This window comes from Pogoniulus pusillus, chromosome 17 (assembly GCF_015220805.1).
Source record: "Pogoniulus pusillus isolate bPogPus1 chromosome 17, bPogPus1.pri, whole genome shotgun sequence".
Classification (NCBI taxonomy): Eukaryota; Metazoa; Chordata; class Aves; order Piciformes; family Lybiidae; genus Pogoniulus; species Pogoniulus pusillus.
The window spans coordinates 9,226,652-9,249,834 of NC_087280.1; the positions used below are offsets into that span (position 1 = coordinate 9,226,652).

A 23,183-nucleotide genomic window follows, 5' to 3' on the forward strand; every position below is an offset into this window, starting at 1 on the left:
GATTACAATATTACACTGAAAATGGATCACGGATCTGCTGCCCTAAATATCCCACTCCTCTTCTCTCTGTGTAGTGAAGTCTGTATTTGGCTATTGTTATCCTCCTGTTCTCAGGCTCTGGTAACACTCTTTCCCAGCAGCAATACCAAGGGCAGCACCACGGTGCCCCTAAAGCTGGGACACCTCTTTATTCCCAGTGGTTATTTCTTGCCTCAAATTCTTTTCCTTTAATTACGAGTGCAACCTTTTAACCCAAGATCACGTTTATACAGAAATTATGATCCTCGACTCTAAATTCTCAGTAAATTAGAAACAAAACAAAGTGGTTCTTAATATTTGAAAATGTTCAAGAAATTCTGTTTTGACTGTTTGTAAAACAGGAACCCAGTCTATTTCTACAGATAAAAAAGCTCAGCTCTTACCTTTTTCCTGTATTCACACACTACATTATCCATCTCTTCCTGCACAACACGTAACTTTGCTTTAAGAAATCTGATTTGAGCTTCTGTGAATATAACAAGTTACCTTTAATACCCACAAGTACTCATTATTCAATGCAGAAGAAAGGCTGATAGAAGAACTCACTTTTGTCTTGTTTTTTAAAGACACTATTTATAAATATTAAAGAGAAATAGGCAAACTAAACTTCCTATGTATAAATGTTGCATGATTCTCCTTCTTAGGCAAAGCTTTGTATAGATTTTTCCCTTTAATGACTGAATTTGACATCTTTAAAATGTAAAAGACTGACAATTCTCAAAACTTTCATCACACTGTATGTATCCTAGAGCATGCCTTGAGACTGAACTCAAGGAAACTACATTGCAGGGTATGTCTACATTGCAATCAATCTGTAGCTGCCAGCACCAGAACGAGAGGACACAGCCTCAAGATACGTCAGGGGAAATTTAGGCTTGAGGTGAGGAGAAAGTTCTTCACTGAGAGAGTCATTGGCTACTGGAATGGGCTGCCTGGGGAGGTGGTGGAGTTGCCGTCCCTGGGGCTGTTCAAGGCAAGATTGGACGTGGCACTTGGTGCCATGGTCTAGCCTTGAGGATTGTGGTAAAGGGTTGGACTTGATGATCTGTGAGGTCTTTTCCAACCTTGTTGACACTGATACTGTGATACTGTGATACTGTAATTTGCGCAGTTACACCCAAAGTAATTTTGAACTGCTAACAAGGAATTAAATGTAGACTGCAAAATCCTCCTAACAGGTAAATACCCCTCCCACACAGTATTCTATGCTTTCTAAAGTACACTGATAAAATTATTCAATTGATAGTTTAAAAATTAATCCATTTAATCAGAAGTTTTTTTCCAATTAAAGTGTTTTCTTACTCTTGGGCAGCTACAAAGTGTATTACTGCCATGACAAAACCAGTTGCCTGTGAACAGCACATTCTTTTGTTCCCTGTTCCCTACCCTTTCCCCACATTATTCACAAGGAACTCCTCTTGAACTTCCACAGGCATATAAAGCATGGAAACAGTATGAGGATCCAAATGAGCAAGACAGGAATAACTATAATTCACAGTGGGTGCAAAAGAATAAAGTGGACAAGGAGTAGCTGAAGCTGAACATCATGATGATGGATAGGTACATGTGTTCATTTGCTATAACAAGAACTCTTCTAATCTCACCCACATTCCTTTATCGATTGTTAACTGTAGCTTATGTTGTAACCCTGCAGAGGCAAATAATCAGTAGCATTTAGGAAAACACCACAAAAAGATGCAGACTGCTGTTCCAAGATGCAGGGTGATGTCCCTAGCTTCTGCTAACCAGTGGCTATCCCAACACTGAGACCATACTGAAGCCATCAAGTTTAAAACTCCTTCATGCAACTTCAAGCTACCTTGATTTTCTTCATAAAACACATTGTGATTTGGCATTTTCTAATTAAATTATGCATTGTGTGAATGAAAAACACGTTGTACAGCTTGCTTTAAATTCTATTTAATGTGACATTTACTGATGTTTGCACCACATTTACCATAACTGTTTACATTAAAGAATCTTTCGCATTGCCCTCAAATAATTTGTTTTCAAATTGAAGGTTCAAATATAAGTTGTTGCATGCTTGCAACTGCTACTATACTCTTTCCTCTATCTTTCCCAGCTCTACATCTTGATTTTGAGATGGGGTGTGCAGAACTGTGTGTCATACTCAAGATGGGATAGCATCAATTACATAATAGTATAATAACAATATATTCTGTTTTCTGTTGTCTTCTGAAGGATTTCTAACAATCAGTTTGCCTTTCCCCTGTGAACAAGCAATAAATCTATGCTTTTGGAGATGTTTCAAGTAGTATTAACTGAATAAAGTCTATCTCAGAAGTAGGTGTAATCTGAGGTTTTTCTATCTTTAATGATTAATACAAACCTCCATTCTATCACCTCACTCACTAGATTCTTCTATAGCACTTCAAGATCAGTTTTAACTATTCTAAAATCCTTGGTTTTTTATGAAAAAAAAATATTACCAGCTAATGTTTCTTTTTTTTTCCAGATTATCTTCCCGTATACTAAATAATGTAAGCTCCACAACATGCCTCTCAAGGTCTATAACACTACCTACAAATACTGGTTGTTTCTTTCTACCATTTTATTTCCTCTCACTCAGTTATTAGTCCACAGGCAACTTCTCCTGTTAGTTCCATGTCGTTATGCACATTTAGTAGTAAATCTTGTTGAAAATCCAAGAGCAGAAGTAGAACAAAGACAAGCTTTGGAGGTGGCTGTGATCCAAAATAAGTTTGAATTCTTACATGAGGTAACAACAATTAAGCAATTAGCTTCCTAAGTGGTCAATTTTAATCACCTGATGAGGCCAATAAGAGGGAGGGGTTGATGGAATTGCAAGCAAGAAAATGATCTCTGAGGGGCGCTGTCATTCTACGAGGGAAAATAGGTGCCTGGGATTCCTGAGGTAATCTGAAGACTAACAGTAAGTGCATCAATATTTTAAAGTATTTTCTTCATGTGTATGAGTGTATTAGCTAAAAACAGAGCATCACTTTCTGCATGTCTGTGTCCTTCTACTGTTCCTTGAGTTATAACCCACAAAAACAGCACCTCAGAAAAGTGGTATGTAAGCTACTGTGTTGGTGGAAAAATGGCTACACTGCAATAACCTGTGATCATGAAATCAAGATATGGATCCTAAGTCCATGAAGAGCACTGCAAGAAGCTCAGGGAAAGGCAATGATATGGAACCCTATCAGCCCATTAGTCTACAATATCTAGCACAGGCATATAAGCCTAAGGAATTCCTTTCCAGAAGATTCCCTCTAGCAGTTCAGTTTGCTCTGTAACACAGCCTATTTAGCAAGCACATCTGCATCCTTGTGAATACTCTTGTGAGTTTGGCACTGCCAGCATGTGCTGCAGTAACATAATTAGCATACTAAGAGGGCATTCAGAGTGTTCCTTACAGTCAATACCAAATTTTAAAAGGAAAAATCAATCTAGTGTATTTACATTTCATTATTAAAGTAACAGAAACAATTGTCAATACTCAAATACATGCCCTTGGTACACAATGCTAGACACTAGTAATAACTCTTCTTGAGTTACCTTTAATTTATTTAGTGTAAGCTTTCAATGCTGTCCAAAGCAATTTCTATACAGTTCAGGAAAAAGAACTATTAGGAAGATATCTCAGGATCTGTTTTGGGACACATATTAACAGAAAGTGTACACAGAATTACATGATGTTAGAAATCAAGCTATTTCTGTCTTGGTGTGCTTGTTGACATCAAGCTGTTAGCTTCAAAGAAGAAGGTTTAAGCATTTTGTACTACTGCAGTGAAGCTCTTACTTACTGCTTGCTTTTGCATTTTAAGAAACTCACTTTTACCACACCAGAGCTAGAAAGACAGATGTGCAATCATGCTTTTAACTTAACTGCCAAATGCTGCAATCCCCTTTCTAGGACAAACATAAGCACACCATTTTGAGCAGGAAAGTACGTGGAGAACTCTCAAGTATTGCAGGTGAAATGTTACCTCATTTAAGCCACTTACTAAGATCCACAGCATTGATCTGATGAAAGGCTTTTTCCTCTAAAGGCAGAACCCATGTGAAGGAATGAAGCTCATCTTTTTGGATGTACAAACTTAGTACCATGTATTTCTGTTTCCTCAGTGAATGGAATCAAATGTTATGCATGTATTCAACATATGTAACCATCCAAACATCTCCTTCCAAAGGTGGAAATCAACATAAAAATTTGCTTTTCCCCATAATTATTCATGTGATCTGATCTTCATTCTAGGACCACATAAAGCAAGAGGAAGGGAAGTTTTTTCCCTTTTAACTTAAGGGCTTTAAAAACGTCCCATGTGATTTCTGAATACCCTCCCCGTGTAGTCCTCTGCCAGAAGAATCAATTTCTAACAGTCAGGAAGAAGAGAAGTACCTTCATTTCCAACATGTGAAATAATATCTTCATCTAGACAATCTGGCAAGCCTCCTTTCTTTAGTTTTTCTTCAGTTTTCTGTACTGTTTTTGCTACAGAAAAATCTACGCAATCTTCCAGTACTGCAACATCATCAGCACTTTGTACTTCCAAGTCTCTTTTTTTTGAACTATAAAAAATGCAAACCCTACATTTAACTTTATAATTAAAAAAAAACCCAAGCAAACAAAAAGAGTAGACAGAGAAGGATGAAAAGTTTGATACATTTCTTTATACAACTATATCTAACTGCAGAAGCATACACAAATAAAACTACCTGGATGGACAAAGATAGCAACTAAAATACTTTATTACTAACAAGAAGAGATGTGTATAATATACCTTGAAGTTGTTCTTTTTCCCTTAGTACCGGAGTACGGTCTGGTTTGAGTCATGGGCATGGAACCACATTTCTTCTTGTTTGCTAGCTATTTTTTTTCCAGAAAGAAATGATTTTTAAAAAAATTAGTTAGAAATTACTTTTTTTTTCCTGTGTTTTTCTTTTTGGTATATTCAGACTCAAGGATATTTTTCAAAGTATGCTTTTCAAGTTTTCAAAAGCACAACTTTCAGTTTGTATTTGCACCTATATTGCAACTTTTATGTCTGTATGCCCGCATTAGAATACATCCAATTGTCATTTCCTTGTGGGCTTTTTTACATACATAATAAATTAATGCATAAGCAAGGCTCTTGGCTATTATCACAGAGTTGGCAGGGTTGGAGGAGACCTCGAGGATCATCTAGTTCCAACCCCTCTGCCATGGCCAAGGACACTTTCCACTAGATCAGGTTGCCCCGAGCCACATCCAGCCTGGCTTTAAAAACATCCATTTTCAGGATATTAACTATGGGACTGTCAGCAGAGTCCATTTCTTTGGAAAACATTTATCATATGTTCAAAACCAAGCAAATTTTATGCATTGTTTTCATCTTATATATCCCTTGAAGAGGGAAGATCTAACAATACTTTTGTTACTTTCACAGAAATAAATGCCAGAAACGTTGGGGGGTTTATGCTGATAAATTCTGGTAAATATTGATAAATTTTGATAAATAACTGAAAATAGTACTTTGGAAGCTTTATCTCACTTTCTAAAAATGTAATGTAATTAGAGGCTAGTGATTTTATTTCTACTAGCAATATCCTTTTTCCATTACATTTCCTTTCCTGTATTTATTTTGTCTAATTGCTTATTAATACATCTGCAAGTGGCACTGCCTTTAGTATTTACTGGTGGCAAGGGGCATTATTTTGCTCTTGGAATTCTTCATTCAATGTTCAAAACACCAACACTTCTGTCAGTGTTTTACAGAGGAGACAATTTAGAGCTCAAAACTTAAACCATGATGCATGTCTGCTTAACCAGCAGTGGCAGTGAGAAAGCCAGTGCTCTTCCAGCACTGCTTTGAATATTTCCTGACTTTCACCAATGTAAGCCCCAACTGCAGCTCAGCCCTAAGACCAGAAGTAAGACATGGAAATAATACTGGAAGAGAAATTAACCAGGATGGTTTTGACTTTCATACCTTGGCATGTGAGTGCCTAAGAGACAAAACTTCAGGACAGACTGGATTTCTAGAAAAAAAAAATTACTGAACATGTGTAACAAAATAAATTCAGCTTCCCCATCAGAAACAGGAGCATAGCACTTCTTACATCTAGAAGAAACAGTATAGCTAAGGTAGGAACATATATCGAGCTCAATCATAAATTCAGTCTCATTCTCCATCCTTCCATTTTACTTTATTTGCTATCTGAATCAGCTGGTGAGTCCAAGTAAGGGTACCTAATACAGCAGTTTATTTACGTACCAGAATTTGAATCTCATCTCCTGCAATTCAGGCGACTGCTGCAACTACTCATTTATTAGATCAATGATTCCCTGTATCAGCAAGTACTTAGCCAGTGTGCAGGGTGTTATCAGCTTCAACCAGAGAGACTGACAATCCATTACCAAAGATCACCAACAGCTCAGTGCTTAATACGCTTGACATACAAATCCCTGAATTAATACAAAGAAAATGAAGACATAAACCAGTGTCCTTTGCACCCTAATAGGGAATGAAATTGTATGCTCAGATTGACTGTTGCCAAGTCAAATGAGAGAGACTGTGGAGTGAGTATGAAGTGGAAGCAATTTACAAATTAAGCCTCACATAATTTTATCTGAAAAACAGGATAAATACTGTCTCCATTTTACAGATGAAAAAATCACAAATCGAAACAGTAACAAAAACCCACACCAGGAACAAAAAACCAGCTTGCTTATCTGGCTGAAAACCATGTTTCCTGGTGACCAAACTTAAATGATTCTTCCTAAAATCTGCTGGAAACAAGCAGAAAGTTTTAGCATGCACTGTTCAGGTTGTTTCTTGTTATATATGTTTTGCTTTCAAAAAGAGTTCCATGAATCTGTGTTACTACGCTGAAAGGCTACTGTTTACTGCTCTTAATACTGTTTTAATTCAATTGAAATGCTGGCTCACAAAAGATCTGGAATAAAATTTAGATTTCAGGCACATGAGGGTCACCTCAGTATTTTTGCCAATCTGATTTAAGCAAATGTTTAGATGCTGCGTCCACAAATTTCACAGACATCCATTCATCAACAAGAATTATCTGCACAAAGCTCCATATTTCATTAATCCAAAAACAAAACCAAAAACCAGGAGGAATCATCTGTGTGTGGTTGGCAACAGACTTGAAGAATAGGATGATTAGTTTTTGTCTATTTACCCTATTTTCCTCATGCTTCCTTCCTATTGGCTAGCTCTAGGGGCATGAAGAAGGTAAGGAGCTGCTGCCACAGAAATAGCAGTTATGTGCCATTCTGGACAATGTGAAAATACGACACTATAATCAATAAAACAACAATGTTCTTCTCATCAATAGACTAATTTGCTCTTACTGTATATGTTGTCTCTTTCCAAAACAAACAAAAAAAGCAAAAGAAGACCAAACCACCCTCGTTCACTAAATTCCTCAAATTTATTTAACGTTACTGATTTCTTCCCTCTTTCCATTTTTGAAACTTCATCATAGAGTTGTATAGTTGTTTGGCAAGTGAAAAGCTATACAAATAAGTAGCTAGCGTACTGTGGCAACACTGAAACAGAAGCTAATGTTTCACAATTTCATCTCTGCATGTGAAGACGAGATGTATGTGCATGAGCAAACCCTTTGTGTTTGCTAATCCTATTCAAAGCCCATAGCATGCTTGCCCATGCGCATGCAGCTCCCTTTGCCATCGGCCTGGCAATGCTCTCCAGAGTGAGAGCGTAAACAAAAGCTGATTTCCATGTGGTGTCACTGGAGCTGCTTTGTCTCCATGTAATTCAAGTTTCTCTGCACAATTTGTGCTACTCAACCCTCCAGTACAACTTATTTTGAAATACAGTGTGACTTATAAATGTATATTTGTTGTCCTTTTAATTTTTGTTTTGGAGGTTGGTTTTGTGTGTGTGGTTTACTGGGAGGTTTTTTTTGTTGTTTGTTGGTTTGGGTTTTTTTACTTTCTTTACTAATTTTTCCCTCTTAACCTGTATTTTCTTCCCCCTACCCCGATACTACATCTTTCTTTGGTTCAATTTCTTCTCTTCTTTCCAATTGTTTTAGTGTTCATTCTCCTTAAAGGAGTCATTGGAAATTTCAAACGGATGTTTCAAAATATCCCAAGTATTTCCTTTAGGTTTATGGTCTATCTGCTTGCATGACTTGGAAAGAAAGAAAGAAAAAAATCAATTAAATATTAAATACTTGGAACTAATCTAATTGAATTGCCTCAATGTTCACTCATGGATAATCAGTGTGCCTAATTCCTAGCATGCACTTCTAATTTTTTTCACTACAACATGGGATTTCCATTCCTCTCTCACATAAATGTTTACTGGAACACAGACTGTGGTTGTTTCTAAGTATTTTAATTTATGTAGGTAATTGGTAGACCTAACATACTAACTGCCTTTTTTTTTTAATTCTTCTAGCACTCCTCTGTATTTCAAATGTACACCATTGAAACTATTAAATCCTTCTGTGAGCCTGAATTGTCTGCTCATCTTACATAAAACAGCCCTATAACTCCAGTTTGAAGTTCTTTAAAATCTTCTGTCTACTCTGCAAAATCCATCTAACAGAATATAAAACTAAAGCAAGACCTGAATTTGTTTGCAAAGCATGATTATGCTGATAACACATGGAGTGTCCTACTTCCCACCCCCCTCTATAACTGACAGATTAGGCTTTAAAATAGCTCAGGAATACATTTAACTATAGTAGCAAACTTCTCCTTCTGTCTCAGACTTCCTGTCACACCAGCTTGGGTACTGAAAAACTCCCTCTACATCCATAAGAAAACTTGGTATTTTTAATTTCTGCTTTTACTCTGTTTAATTACTTCATCATCTCTAGCAAATCTTCATAAACACTATTTCAGACTGTAGTCTGACTCTGTATCTTTGTTATCCAGATCAGTGGCATCATAAATTTAGGGAATGACCAGATCAGAATCTTGATAAACAGTATGTTAGTTTATCTTAAATTCACTCACTTCCTGTGCTATCAATATGCAAACCTTTGTACAGCTAAGCAAATCATCATGTCTCTGACAACTAAGTAAATACAGCCATGTATCCCCTCTCCAGAGCTAACAGTTTTGAACCCCTCAGTTGTATGTATGCTCATACGGGACAGAGGCATGTTGGCCTCAAAATTGTTATGATACCTAAGTTCCAGAGGGTGGCAGCTGCATGTTTGTCTGTCTTAAAAATGGTTTTGGATTGGTTTGTTGTTTTTTTTTTTTTTTCTTTTTAATCAAGCCCTTCCTGTCCTAGGAACAGTTAGGTTAAACATTAAGTTAGTACCCCTTTCTTGGTTTTGTAAGGTGAACTGGTTAAAAAACATCTACTGCTGAGTGTCTACAATTTGGTACAGCAAAGCAGCCAACATGTTACCTTGCCTTGCTTACTTTACAGGTGTCAACAGTACTTAGGATCCTAGGTAGAACATCTCACTAAAATTGATTGAAATAACAAGGCACAACACTTATTTAGTACCAATTGTTTTAAATAATAGGGGTAAAAATATATATACTCCACCAGTAGAGTATGTTGCAAAGGTAAGTAAACAGGAAGGTGACTAGGGCCTAAGTGAAGCTGTGCAAGGCCAGTGTAGATCGCCCACAAATTACACAAAGCACTTGTCAAGCACATACCTCTGTCTGTTGTCTTCATGTGACTTAGTCTGTACTGCAACTGGTCTAGATAATACCTCCTGTTGGGCTTGCTTTATTAAAAAAAAAAATCCATTAAGATTAACTATTTTGTAGATTGTAGGTCATAGATCACAGCAATTATATTCTGCTATGAATAAGAATGGAAACTACAGTGTACCACAGGAAAGGACTCCTCAAACACAGAAAAGGTTGGCTAAAAAACTTCCATTCAAAAAACTTTTGCCTAACTTAACATTATCTGAGATGTTACCTCCCTCCTTTTTCTCTTAAATACAGAAGCAGCAAATGTACAGCAGGTGGAACAATTTTTCAGTTTCCATACTGCAGAATAAGCCTTAAAAATAAATATTCATCCAATATGACCAAATGTAGACATTGACATGTTTTATGTATTTTAGAGAATAATTCAGTCCGAAGGTTCAGATTAGTTCTTCTACATTGCTAAGTTAGTTAGAAAGCACAATTCAGAACAAGATGCAGTTGTCCTGTTTCGGTGGTTTGGGGGTTAATTTGGTTTTATTCCACTTAAGACAGTTTTTCCTTGGTTGTTAAATGTATATTCAGCAGTGCCATGCGGTATATCAATGTGCTAAGAATATTTGATCTGTATTTACAGAAGGAAAAAAAAATGGTTTTGTTGTTACTGCTTCTTAAAGGAAAGAGACTAGATGCAATTTTAGCTACTTCATGTACTTCTTTTCAAATGACAAGTCATTAGTTTCAGCCTGATAAAGCTCCAGAGAAGGACATATTTGCAAAGGACATCAAAACGAAGTTTCAATAGTATCATTTACTTAAGTGGCCATAAATTGCTTTATAAGCTGTATTTATTTGAGTGAGTGCATTTACAATTAGTATATCTAATATGTAAGCACATCTTCTCCAAACCATTTTGGGTATAAAACATACCTCCTCTGTTCCCTTGCAATTTTCAGTCAAAGATTTGAGCCTACCTAGTACACAGCCACACCAATGTCAAAAGAGAATACTGACAATACATTTGAAGTTTTCCTGTTTTAAGAATTTTTCCTTCTTGTTAACTACAAATTTTCAAAATCTAGTTTTCAAATCAGATCCTTTTTGGTATTTAAGACATAAAATTATCTACAGATACTTTTCTTGACTGAAGCTTTTTATGCAGTTTTATGTACATACCTGCACAATTGCTCTATGCATTTGTGTGAACATGTACCAACCTGATAAAATTCTACAAAAACTACTTTTGGATGCATTTGTAGTAGAAGTTTACCATTTTGAAAGGTTACAATTTGCTGGGGGGAGAGATAAATAAATGTTTAGTTTGCATTTGAAAACAAACCACTTCACTTTTGAAATCTGACCCTGTGGGCATGTGGATCAAGGCTGAATTATGTAAGAGTACGCATTAACTCACTCACCATTACTTCTTCAGCCTGATGCACCAGTTTTTGTGTTTTGGCTTCTAATTCTGCATTCAGTCGCCTGAAAGAGTGAGAATGTTTGTCACTGAGTTTTGAAAGATGCTTACTTTTATTTCTTTGAGAGTATCTCTGTCTGAGCTAAGTGAAACTTGAGTTCCTACAAACGAACATCAAGACACAGTTGAGGGTATTAACTAAGTTACAGTTCAACAGCTTCTTGGGTTCTGTCAAGTAAGTTGTAATAAAACATCTATGCCCATTAATAAGTAACACTTAAATTATAATTCTGAGACATAAAGGCTGTCCTTGGTTTTGGCCACGGCACTGCTTAACACACATTTTAGGTCTATTTCCTTAACACTTTCTGGGTTTAGCACAGTCCTTACTTTCGGTGTACCTAGCAGCAGGGGTTGTGGAAGGAGTCCTGTACAGTGACATTAATTGATCACGTAAGTAAGATGTGTCACTGTATATATGTACAGGTAAAAATAAGCTTGTGCTCTTGCATGCTTCACTTGATAGCCTTTCATACATAGCGAGCATGATTGTCTGAGATGTGGCTCCTTGGACATGCTCACAGGGGTGAACCGATAGGTAACGGTAAATGCTTTAAAAGTGTTTTCACAGTATGTGTCACAAGCATAGGAGCTTTTATGCCTTTCTCTTTTTAATAAAAGGCTGAAACACTGATATTCGTGATTTTAAAATGTTTACTGGTTTAAACGCAGAAAAACTTCACCTCCAGTGCTGTGGGACCAGAGGGACTCCTAAAGTCGTATCCAGCCTGCCCCGAGGCACCTGTGCGAAGCAGGGGCAGGACAAGACATAAACATCACTTTCGGTAGTCCCCTTGGTAGGGTCTGGGGGCACTGGCCGAGGGACTCGGACACGGTAGGTTAACCGTAAAATCTGTTGGCACAGCCAGCAGCGAGCGGGACGAGACTGGTGACAGGGCCTGGCCGCCACCTCCGGCCTTTCCTTACTTGTACTCCTCCTCCCGGGCCAGCAAGCCGCCGCTCACCACGTCGGTGCCCGCGGAAGGCAGGAGGCCGCCGGGCAATCTCCGCACCTGCAGCGAGGACGAGTTAGTGTGCGGAGCGAACACGACCCGGCCGCCCTCCTCCGCGCCTCTCCGCATCGCCTTACCCCGGCCAGGCTCCCGCCCCGCCATACCCCCTTGCCGCCGCCTGCCGCCATTTTGTAGGCGCGGAGGGTGCCGAGTGCAGGCTGCTGCGTGGCGCCTGCTTCCCCAGGGCAACCGCCTGCCGCCGCGGAGTGGCGGCTCTGCCTCCGGCCCCTTGCGGCTTGAATCCCTTCCCGCCGCGCCTGTGGCCCTGGCCGTGCCTCCTCCTGAGGCGGCTGAGAATAGAGGGCAGGGACAGGGGCAGCCGCGTTCCATCCCTTGCTGGCAGGCCGTGGAGAAATGAAACGCCTTGTCCCCTTTTCCGTGACACAGTTCGGTGCCAGGCTGACGCCATGTCAGGAGCCCTGTGACAGCGACTGCGATCCCAGGGCACGGGGAGAAGACCCACGGTCGGAGATCAGCCGGCACTGGGCTGCCGTGGATGTGGGTGAGGAGGAAGAGATAAGCTCTGAGGGTGTATTACTTATTATGGTACTAAACATTTATTGTCAGCCCCTCTCTTCAAGCCTTATGGCCCTGCTACATACTGCCCTGCCTCCATACCTTCATTTCAGGGTATTAAGCCACTACATTTGCAGTATTACAGCAACTGTTCCAGCCAATTTACTGCTCTTTTGTGCTGTCGCCTCTCTATGTTTTCTGTTCCCAGTTTTCTGTGATTGTTGGCTGTTTCTAGCCTTGTCCTCTGCCATGTGTTTGAATCTTAACGTTATTTTTGTCCCTCACTCCCACAGCATTTGATTTTGCTACTTTTCTCTTTCCCGGTCACCCACAGGCCTGATCCCTCTCTCACCCCTCGTTCTCCCACTCAGGTGCTCATTCACTCTGTTTTCCTTTCCCAAGTTTCTAATAAACAGTGCCCTTCCATGCCACGATAACCCCACTATCCTACACCCATGTAGGTATCTGTCCTGCAAGCCTAGTGTAGTTCTATACCTTGAGTTACATGGACTGCCTGTTTTTAATGAAGAGGTTTGCATCAGGGAAATCAGAAGGGCTTAGCTGACTGGCAGTAGAAGGTCTGTGTGTAGTTGAAGGACTTCTGCAGAAGTATTAGTTGCCAAATGGAAGAAATGCTTGGAGATGAACTTCGAGCACTGAGATGTGCAGTGCAATGGGATAGATGGAGATGAAATGAAAGACAGGACAAATGTGATAGGTGGAAGGCAAAACCCAGAAATATCAATGTAGAAAATGAAAGTGCTTAACAGTAATGTTGATGCAAAGGTATCGACAGAAAAGAGCCTAATGGAGAAAGGCAGAAATTGTGAAAAATTGTCAGCTTGTTAAAATAATGTTAGGGTTTGGTTTTTCACTAATAAGAATAGCAAGAGGTTAATGGTGATGTTTGAAAAATATAATTAAAAGAAAAAAAGTTAAATTTTTCCCTATCAGCTATACTTTTGATTTGGAGAAACAAGAATAGGCAAGGTGAACAATAGAAACCAAACCCACCCTGGATGAAAGACAGATTTTGTTAAGAAATACATTGTGGATTCTATGGTAGATTAAAGTATCCTAAACCAAAATGATGTTTTGGAGACCTCTTCAGCAAGGTTCTGGGGATATTAAGAAAAACAGAGGAGCTGGAGAGGGGAAACAAGGTTGGCGGGATGTAAGCTACAAGGACAAACATGCTCTTTCTAAAGAGCAACAATATATTCTTTTTTTCCCTGAAAGAAAAGTCCTGGTTTTGCAGAATTAAAATATTGTCATAGTAATAATTCTACTGCTTTTAAAGTTCATATATAGCTATAAGATCATAACACTTTTAAAATGTCAAAAGTATTAACTAGAGAATCTCTGCTAGTTACATACTAAGGCCACAAAATCACTGGTTGAGATTAGAGAGATTAGAGCCACGGACTTCCTAGCCAGCTTTCAGATAAGTCTTAATAAACAAAAGAGGGGTAATGTATTATATCATAAATGATGAAATATCTTAACAAACACAGCAATTCAAGGTTCTTTTTATTTAGAGCCCTCTGGGAGCAATAACAAATATATGTTAGGGTCGCAGATTTACACAATTTTTCTAAGACTCACTGCATGATTTATCTAATATAATTTGTTGAAATACTGTAACAACTGGATTTAGAATTCAACTACTTGTATTTGAAATAATATGAAAAGATTAGTATGTTTAGATAAGTTTTTCTTAGTGAACTCTTAAAGAATTTCTCCAGGGATGTAGAAGACAGAAATAAGAGATTTTGGTACCTTCTTGATCCATTACTCCACTAAAGTTTTATCACTTTAAAGTTGACTTCATGTGACCTTAACAGTTCTGGTTAATTCTGTAACGCATAGTTGGTAACTGGGCAGAGAACAGGCTTATATTAGAGATGACAACCAGCAGCAAGATACATAAGGAGCTAGAAAAAGTCACCTCATTTGTTTATCTGGGAAATAAAACAAAAAGGCTTTTGAAAACACAGCATTGGTATGGTCTAAGATATTGTCACCATTAGTTATTGGCAGATTCCCATTTTCCATGTAATCATTTTTTTTTAAGTTGACTCAAACATCATGACTGTAAAATCAAAATGGTTTTGTCATTTTTAAATGAAGTGTACATCAGAGTAGATGCAGATTTCAAACAGATAGATGTTTGTAACAAGCTGTACTTGGGACCTCCCTGATTAGAGTAGGAGGATTTAGATCACAGAACAGCTCAATCAATATAGCTGGTAGGAGTGGCTCAGGACAGAAAGGTGTGCATAGCTGAGATGATGTTAGAATAGTTTATTGCTGAAGACCACTGAGGATTAGTATACACCAAAGAACATACATTATTTGTTAGCTATGACCCTCTTCCTTCTGCAGGCATAAATTTTGTGATTTTCCTCCAGTAAAAATATAAAAGATTTTTATATGAAGCTATTATCTTTACACCTTTAGACACATGTTGTGTTCATAACATCTTTTTATTGTCCTAAAGATCCATTATGCAGAGTTTTCCACACTTCTTGTGAAAGTCATGATGCTTAGTAGAGACCTGCAATTTTCAGAAGAGACACTGTAGGAAGGGACAAGATTTCACTCTCTATCATATTACTTGTCAGAAACAGAGAAATTACAGTGGTTTAGGACAACTTATTCTTCCATAAACATTCTGAATGTGTCAGGCCACAGACACCCTTGTTAAAAGCTTATTTTTAAGTCCCATGCTAAAGACATAAGTAGCATTATATATGCAAAATATTTACTCTATTTTTGAACGAGAATCATAAAAGGGCTTTATATTCTCTTTTTATGTGGTAGAGCAAAACTCAATTAAACTTAATACATATATATGAGAGAGGTCTTGGATTTCACCTCTAGAAGGCAAAGGCCTTTATAGGACTTGCTGCTGCCTGCTGTACCTCCATCCTAGGAAAGAGAGATGCTTCATTGAGGCAGTGTGACACTGTGTGTCATTCTTCCTTGTATACTCGTTTAAGCAGGACTGTCTGTACTGTTTAGCTTACCATGTTCTGGGGGAAGTGGTCATGGAGATATTATTTACTACACCACGCTTACACTTTCAGGTCTGTATGCTGATGCTTTCCTCAGTCAAGATCCATGTTTTTAGGTAAAAGAATCCAATCCACACTCGAAAGAGACCTGCATTAATATCTGAGGTGCCTCTGTTGCACCAGTGTGCCATATCTCGTGGGCCATGTGACACAAGCTGCCATTCACACCGTGCCTCTTATCGGTGTGCTTTGCAAGCAGAGCATGCACAGGGAGCTTCACCCAGAACAAAAACCACAGCCTACACGGGCTGAACCCAGTCATAAGGAAGTAAACCAGAAACAGTGTGGCTACAGCACTCACAGATAAAGGCAAAGAATTTAAAGCTATCAGGCAGTTGTTTGTTTGTTTACTGACTTATACTAAATGTACCAGAGAGGATGTCAAATGTAGATCCAAAGCATATCACTGTAACCTAATCAACTGTAACAATTACAGCCCCTTCACACTTGAATAATTTCCCTACCTTAAATTTATGCTTTGGTTTTTAAGTTCCAGTCTAAAGGGCTGGGGAAAGAGAAGAGCAGAATCTTGGAATAAATTGTAGGTGAAATTTAATACTTAGAATCATTCTGAAAACTTGGATTTTTTTTCAGCTCTAAATAATCATGTTGGCTTTTGCTTTAAAAGATACAGTTGCTATTTAATATTCCTGTTGTGTGGAGTGGAAGTGACTACTAATCTTAAATTCACCCCAAAAAAATCGTACTAAAATACTTATTTTTTTTAATGCAGTAACAGGGGGAAAAAAAAAAAGTGTAACCTCATATACAGCATTTTCAGACATTACTGGAGTGGTAGGATCTAGACAATGTGTAGCTATTAAATCAATAATCCTGACATCAAGGGAATTCCCCAGACAGCTGTTGGGTTTTTCCCCCTAATCAGTAATAATAATCCAATGGTGTTTGAAATGACATGGTTGTGTACTGGAATGTATTTGTGTGCTAATATTTTCTCGTGCATCTCTAATGGCTCTCTAAAATAACAAAGATGACCGAATATTATTAATAGCCAAGTATTGCTTACACAAAGCTGCTGGCTGTTTGGATGCATTTACTCTGCAAAAAAAATCTTTAGAAATTGCTGACAAGTATTCTAAGCTAATTTACTATTGGCCTCACATCTTCTGCTTTCTAGCAGAATGACCTGGTGCATGTTAGTTGCTTGCTAGGAGTTTTGTGTGGCAGAAATCAGGGAGGTGTGTGAGAACAAAGCACACAGATTTTGAGGGACAACAGGGCTGGGGGATGGGCAAGCTGACCTTGCTTTCTATCTCCAGTGCCTCCAGAGTTACTTTCATATAGATTTCAGTGCAATGGAAATGTTTGTTCTGTTTTTAGTAGCTGTGTAAACCTAGTTTCTAGGCTGGTCTTAAGTGTTTTGAGTGTTTTGGTTGTGGTGTGTGGAGTTATTTTTGTTTTGCTTAGGTTATGGGTTTGTTTGGTTTGTTGGGGTTTTTGGTATGTTGTTGGTTTTGGTTTGGTTGGGTTTGTTGTTGGTTTTCTGTTTTTTAATATGTATGGCTATAACCAGCATATTTAGGCTATCCAGATTACTATTTAAAAATGCAAACATTTTTCTTTGTTCTCTGCTTTGCTGCTCTATTGGTGCTTACTTATTTCAGTGTCATCCTCCCTAAACTAATCCAAACAATAACCTTGGCTCAACAACTTAAACATATTGAATCCCCAGACAGAGTAGTTTTCCCTAGTAATACTCTGATTACAGCAGCTTTTATGTCTGAACAGGAAAGGACCTTAAACACTAAATCTCATCAGCACTGTAAAAAATAAGTGGTGAGCATCAGTCACATTTTCTTGAAATACCACAAGTCTTTCTTGAAGCCTAATCCTTTAATCTCTGGATTTTGGGCACTTCTGTTCTGATTATTACAGATCAAAAGGTTTGGCAAATACTCTTCAGACCACTCTTCAAAGTGGCCACTGTATTATTACCAGGTTGTTAGGACAATTGTGTGGTTGTTGGTTTGTTTTTTTTGTCATTGTAGTAGTAGCTGGTATTTTTGAGAAAAATATGTGAGTTTATCAGTGCAAAAGTTTGCCACATTGAAATAAAAAAAAAATGTAAAAAGGCACTTGATCCTCCCGTTACAGTGGCTCAGAGGATTTCAGAACATGACAATGTCAAAGTAAAAGGGAAATATCCTTCACTGGTGATGGAAATTCTCCTGCTGTGTCAGACACAATATTTTTTTAGTGGAGGATATCCCGGCTGCTGCAATGTACGCTGATGCTGTTTTACAGGTTTGTTCACAAAGCAGCCAAGTAATAATTAATTTCACTGAAAGTGGAAATCTTTTCAAATTTCCCATCTGAAATGCTGTAGTGTGTGAAGTTCGATTAGAAAGAAAAGAAATAATTTTGCATATTCAACTATAGACCAAAATCAGTCACTTAGACTGCTAGTTTTGTCAAATGTTCATTAGTCTATTCTGAAACAATACAGATTTTTCCTAAATTAAATTATTTCCTTATTCTGTTACAAGCAAAGGCTACATAAGAAACAAATCAGTGACTTCTCCTCCCCAAGTTTTGTTTTCACTTATGGCAAACTAGGAGTAGAATTGGACTAAATGATTTTTTTTTCCTATATATTTGATCACTGAGACTCATCTAAAGATCATCACTTTGCATGTCAAATCTTTGTCTGAAGAAATAAACCAAATCTCACTTAAACTTGAGAGAGGTAACAAGCTATTTTTAAGAAGAAATTGCTCACATTTCAACAGAGGGGCATGGGCAGATTTTGAACAACACTCTTGTCACCTAGATGCGGAGCCCTGCAGTTATAACAGCAGCATGTGCAAATTTGCCTATGCTATTCCTATTCCTCACAGCCTTTGTTACTGGCCTGCATTTGTTGTTCCTATACATAAGGTTGTCAGTAAGAAATTCAATCATGTATTTAGTACCAAAACTCTAGCTCCTGAAAGAGCCGAATACTTGTGCTGTTTCCATTAATATTTGCCTAGGTGCGTCACGACTTGTATCCAAGTCCTCTTCACTTGGAAAGTAGCATGCTAGCTAGGTAGCATGAAATTCATTTGGACAACACTTTTTGATACTGTTGCTTTTTTGGGGCTTGCCACATTGTATTTTTGAGTGTGCCTATCAAGGGTAAATGAAGATGAGGTCTTTCAAAGTTGCTATGTTGACAACAGTACAACAGATCTGACCTTTATCATCAACCTGCATATTTTTATTAATTTTTCATTCAATGCTGGTTTTGATCTAGGACATCACCCAGCAAATTAATATGATGTAACAAATACAAACAAGTTCTAACACTTTATATATGTCAATGTCCACATTCAGTGTTAGTCATAGAGTAACACCAGTCTTGCTATTTGCTCATTTTATGTTACTTGATAAAAAACCCCATTAGTTCAGTCTGTATTGTCAGTTCAGCCCTGGGCTTCCCTCTTAATGCCTACTCTCTGTTGTTCCAGTAAACGTACATGTCCCAGTGTAAATCACCAGTATGCTAGTAAACTGCATTGGAAAATGATTGTGGCTTAGAGGAGGTACAAACCTTTTTGCTAACTGTAGTAAATGATGTGTAGCTCAGTGTTGGCTGTGGGGAGAACATTACTTTGTTATCTTTTGCCTGATTTTGTAATCAGATTCCAACAGCAAATGTTACTGCAGAGCCAGCAGTAATTCCTGAGTGTTTTTGCTATTGTTGTTCTGCCACACGTGAAAGCAGAGATGTTATTTTAACAACAGCACCTTTGATAGTTTTTAAAAATACAAGGCCTAATTTTGAGGTGTGCTGAACCCTCACAATTGCCACTGAAGTTGGCTCTTGCTGCAGATGCTGCACAGCAGTCTAAGATGTCCTTCAGATTCGAGATCAAAGTACAACATTGTGGAACATGTCTGATGTGAGGATAACCACCAGAAAAAGCACGGTGGCTCTTATTTTCTATACATGAAGTCAAACTGGACTGAATCTTTTGAAAGGTACATATATTGCATGTGCTCATCAACTTTGCCAAGATATCATGGCAATCAGCTTAGCAATAATGTGCAAGCTAGCTTAAACTAAAGCAGAGCTTTTTTAATGAGAATTGATCTGTGAGAGGGAATGCAGAGGTATGTTTTGGACATTGTTACTACAGAGTCACAGAGTATATTTGGTTGGGAAAGACCTTCAAGATCATCTAGTCCAGTCTGATTAGTTCAGATAGATGAGAAACAGTTTCCACTTGAAATCATATTAAGGAGATACTGAATACAATAAAAATATCTTAATATTATAATCCTCTTTATAATAGTCCTCCAAGGACTTGTTAGTACGTCAAGAGATTTTCTCTTTTTCCTCTACTCCAACCTGGTGAGGCTGCATCTTGAATATTGTGTCCAGTTCTGGGCCCCTCAGTTTAAGAAGCACAGGGAACTGCTTGAGAGAGTCCAGCACAGAGTCACAAAAATGGTTAAGGGAGCAGAACATTTTCCTTACAAGCAGAGACTGTGGGAGCTGGGTCTCTTTAGCTTGGAGAAGAGACTAAGGAGCAAACTCAGTAATGTTTATAAACACGTACAGGGTGAGTGCTCACAGCATTCCTGTTTTCTCCTCTCTTGCCCTGCAAATTTACTGTAGACCTAACTCACATGTGGTATTTCGCTCCATTCACTGGCCTGAGGCACAGTGAAATACTCTCTGCCCCCTATATAGGGGGTTACAGGGGAGGAACTTTTCAGTGGGAGATAATGCTAGAGAACATAGGAACCCAGGAAAAGCAAAACAGATCTCCTGAAAGGGTTGTCAGATTTCATTTAGTCCTGCAGGATAATCTAAAGAAAGGGTCTCCAGAGTCAAACTAGGATAGCAAAAAAAAGAGCTATTGGAAGTCTTGCACGTCGACTGTGAAAGAGCAATGAACAGAGTTCGTAGAGGTTTGTGTGATGATTGTCTTTCAAATCAAGCACATGGAAAGATGAAGGGAAAAAAAAAACACTTAACCCACACACAATGGAAAATTATGGACTGGAAAAAACTTTGTAATATATTGCTTGTGAAAGAGGAGAAAAAAAGGCAGGTAATGGCAGTGGGAAAAAAAAGGTGTTGAGTTTTTTGGGGGTTTTATTTTTTGTTTTTTTTTTTCTTTGAGGTCACTATAGGCTAAACAGCAATCATGCACCCTTTCCCTGTGCTACATTGCCACCCTAAGTGCTGGCCTGTAGTAGAGAAACTACCTCTACTGACGTTATGGTTTATTTTCCATACAGTTTTTCCAACTGTGTTGATATTAACATTACATGTAGCTTTATGGTTATTCCATGCCATGTATAATTGTGTTTTTCCTTATGTGGTCAGTTGTCCAATAAGAAAGCAAAATAAACTGCCTCTTTTCTGGGCCACGTTTAACAGCCACTGGATGAGTGCCAACCACTTGTGTGTTTGAGCATTCAGCATTTTATGGAGCAGCGTCCAAGCTGGTGTCCCAGTTTGCATAATAGTTTTGTAGATTTCATCTGAAAAATACTTGATTTTTGTTGGAGATTTATTCTAATGTTGGACCTGTGTTTCAGGAGACTGGTTAAGCTCATATATAGTGCTAAGCATGTGAGTCATTATCTAACTACATTGCTGAATCAGATTTCTAAATTTGTTTCATCTACTCTTGAATGGAAATTGATCCATCTTCTGAAATGTCACTTATGCTAATCAAAACTTTTTTTTCCTCAGAAAGACAAGGTAGTTTAGCTAATGTTTGCCTGTGAAGTTTGATTTTTTTTCCTGGTGGAGAAAATAGTTCCAATTCTATCTGGGCTACAGATATAAGAGATGGGAGAAGCATATCTAGCGTTTCTGCAACTAATATGAAGGCCCTATTTTACTATTTGATCTATGGCTATACTGTACAATTAGAGATTAATAAGATTTCATCTTTTGTTTTAAGTCTGTTCCCAAAGTTTCAATCCCTCAAAGTATTTATCCCTTAAACTAGCAACATGGTATGAAATAGTTCTATCTCTTTCAAAGTTCACTTAGAATGTACTTTTATACATTAATTTAGCTCAGTCTAAAAACATGTGCTTGTGTTGGCACTTCCCAAACTGTTCTCCTTCACTTGCTTTATCTATTTTTCTTTTTTTTTTCTGTTCTTCTGCAGATTATTTTTATGGCAGAGACCCTGATTCAGAGACCATCTTTGGGACTGGTGCTGTGTGATCTGGAGTCTTTGCAATGTGTAGTGCAGTCACTGACAGAGGGTAAGCCTAATTTCAGTAACTCAGCTTTCCTCTCATGCTGTGATATTTGTGTCTAGGTGTCTTTAACCTTTTACTGTTAAATCATGTAATTGTTACTGCCTCTGGTTCAGCTTCATGTACGTGCTAGACTACATGGTTCATACTACATTAAGGGTTCTGTGTTCTAGGTCAACTGATCTTCAAACATTCATCACAAAAGCAGACAAAATATTGGCAGAAATAGGGAAAAATTACTCCTTTGATTGATAGATAAAATACAAAGTATGGAACCCACGTTTTGTCATCTCAAACAGCAGAGAATGCTGACACTGTGAATCTGTTAGCACATGCATACAGTTTGAGCATAATAGCTACCATACCCAAATTTCTATGGCATCTATTCATAATAGTCCCTCTTTCTCCATAAAAAGCAAGGGGATTATGCCCTTTCTGAATTTGTTTTCTGCTGAAAACTATGTATCTTAAATATGGATGCAGCTGAACTCTCTGGCTAAGGCTGGTTCTTTTGCTTTTTTCATATTTTAACCAAAGGATTACACTGACAGCTTCCTAGGATCTGTTCACAGAGCTGCATATGTTTTTTGAATAAGAAAGAAGAAAGTCAAAGTGGCCAAATCTACATCAGCTGGTAGCTGATGGTAGTAGTTCACAGGAAGTTGTAATTACTGTCTCACTCTCTTCCTCGGAAAAGCCCTCTCAGTTGCTTCATGTACCATGTAACTGCATCCTGCATGGACTGCCACCCAAAAGCTCAAAACTGCATCAGAGAGCAAGAAAAACTAAGACATGTGATCAGAATGATAGGAATTAGAATAATTATTCTATGAACATATCTGAAGGTAATTTCACTTGCAGTTGTCAAACTGAGCTAAGCTGGCAACTGAAAGAATGCACATTTGTAATCAGTAGCTGCATGCTTGCAGTGAAGGAGAGACTTGGGCATGGCATGCTTGGACTGTATCACCTCTTTCAAATTCACTCAGCCTGTACAGTACCCTGCATTTTTCCTCTTTGCTTTTTTTGGTCACAGCTCACACATCTGTGAATCATTCAAGGGGAAAGTTTGAGAGATGCTATGTGTCAGGTCAATCCAGGTTCATTCACTCTGTGTCCTTAGAAAGCCAGAAACACTGGTGTGTAAACAGTGGGGGAGGGGAAGGTTTAACAAGATAACTAGGGTT

The 23,183-nt window shown here is 38.2% G+C and overlaps 2 protein-coding genes and 1 long non-coding RNA gene across 5 annotated transcripts in view; 2 read left to right on the forward strand and 1 right to left on the reverse strand.

Moving 5' to 3' along the window:
* MNS1 (meiosis specific nuclear structural 1) overlaps positions 1 to 2,349 on the forward strand; it is a 22,273-nt gene extending 19,924 nt beyond the window's left edge. Inside the window, exon 10 of one of the 3 annotated variants that reach the window (XM_064157555.1) lies at positions 829 to 2,349. In XM_064157555.1, the coding sequence (XP_064013625.1) occupies positions 829 to 857 (29 nt within the window). In that variant the 3' untranslated portion in view covers positions 858 to 2,349. The remainder of the gene's footprint in view (positions 1 to 828) is intronic. The other 2 variants (XM_064157558.1, XM_064157556.1) reach the window with 2 other exon arrangements.
* The window catches only part of TEX9 (testis expressed 9), a 24,986-nt gene extending 12,452 nt beyond the window's left edge, over positions 1 to 12,534 (reverse strand). The window contains exons 1-7 of the mRNA XM_064157559.1: positions 12,084 to 12,534; positions 11,098 to 11,161; positions 9,680 to 9,750; positions 5,997 to 6,045; positions 4,809 to 4,894; positions 4,427 to 4,596; positions 423 to 505 (exon numbers count right to left, since the gene is read on the reverse strand). Of these exons, the coding sequence (XP_064013629.1) occupies positions 423 to 505; positions 4,427 to 4,596; positions 4,809 to 4,894; positions 5,997 to 6,045; positions 9,680 to 9,750; positions 11,098 to 11,161; positions 12,084 to 12,499 (939 nt within the window). The 5' untranslated portion in view covers positions 12,500 to 12,534. The remainder of the gene's footprint in view (positions 1 to 422; positions 506 to 4,426; positions 4,597 to 4,808; positions 4,895 to 5,996; positions 6,046 to 9,679; positions 9,751 to 11,097; positions 11,162 to 12,083) is intronic.
* Positions 2,802 to 23,183, forward strand: part of LOC135182932 (uncharacterized) — a 30,924-nt gene continuing 10,542 nt past the window's right edge. Inside the window, exons 1-2 of the long non-coding RNA XR_010305355.1 lie at positions 2,802 to 2,953; positions 21,903 to 22,002. This is a non-coding gene — a long non-coding RNA (uncharacterized LOC135182932). The remainder of the gene's footprint in view (positions 2,954 to 21,902; positions 22,003 to 23,183) is intronic.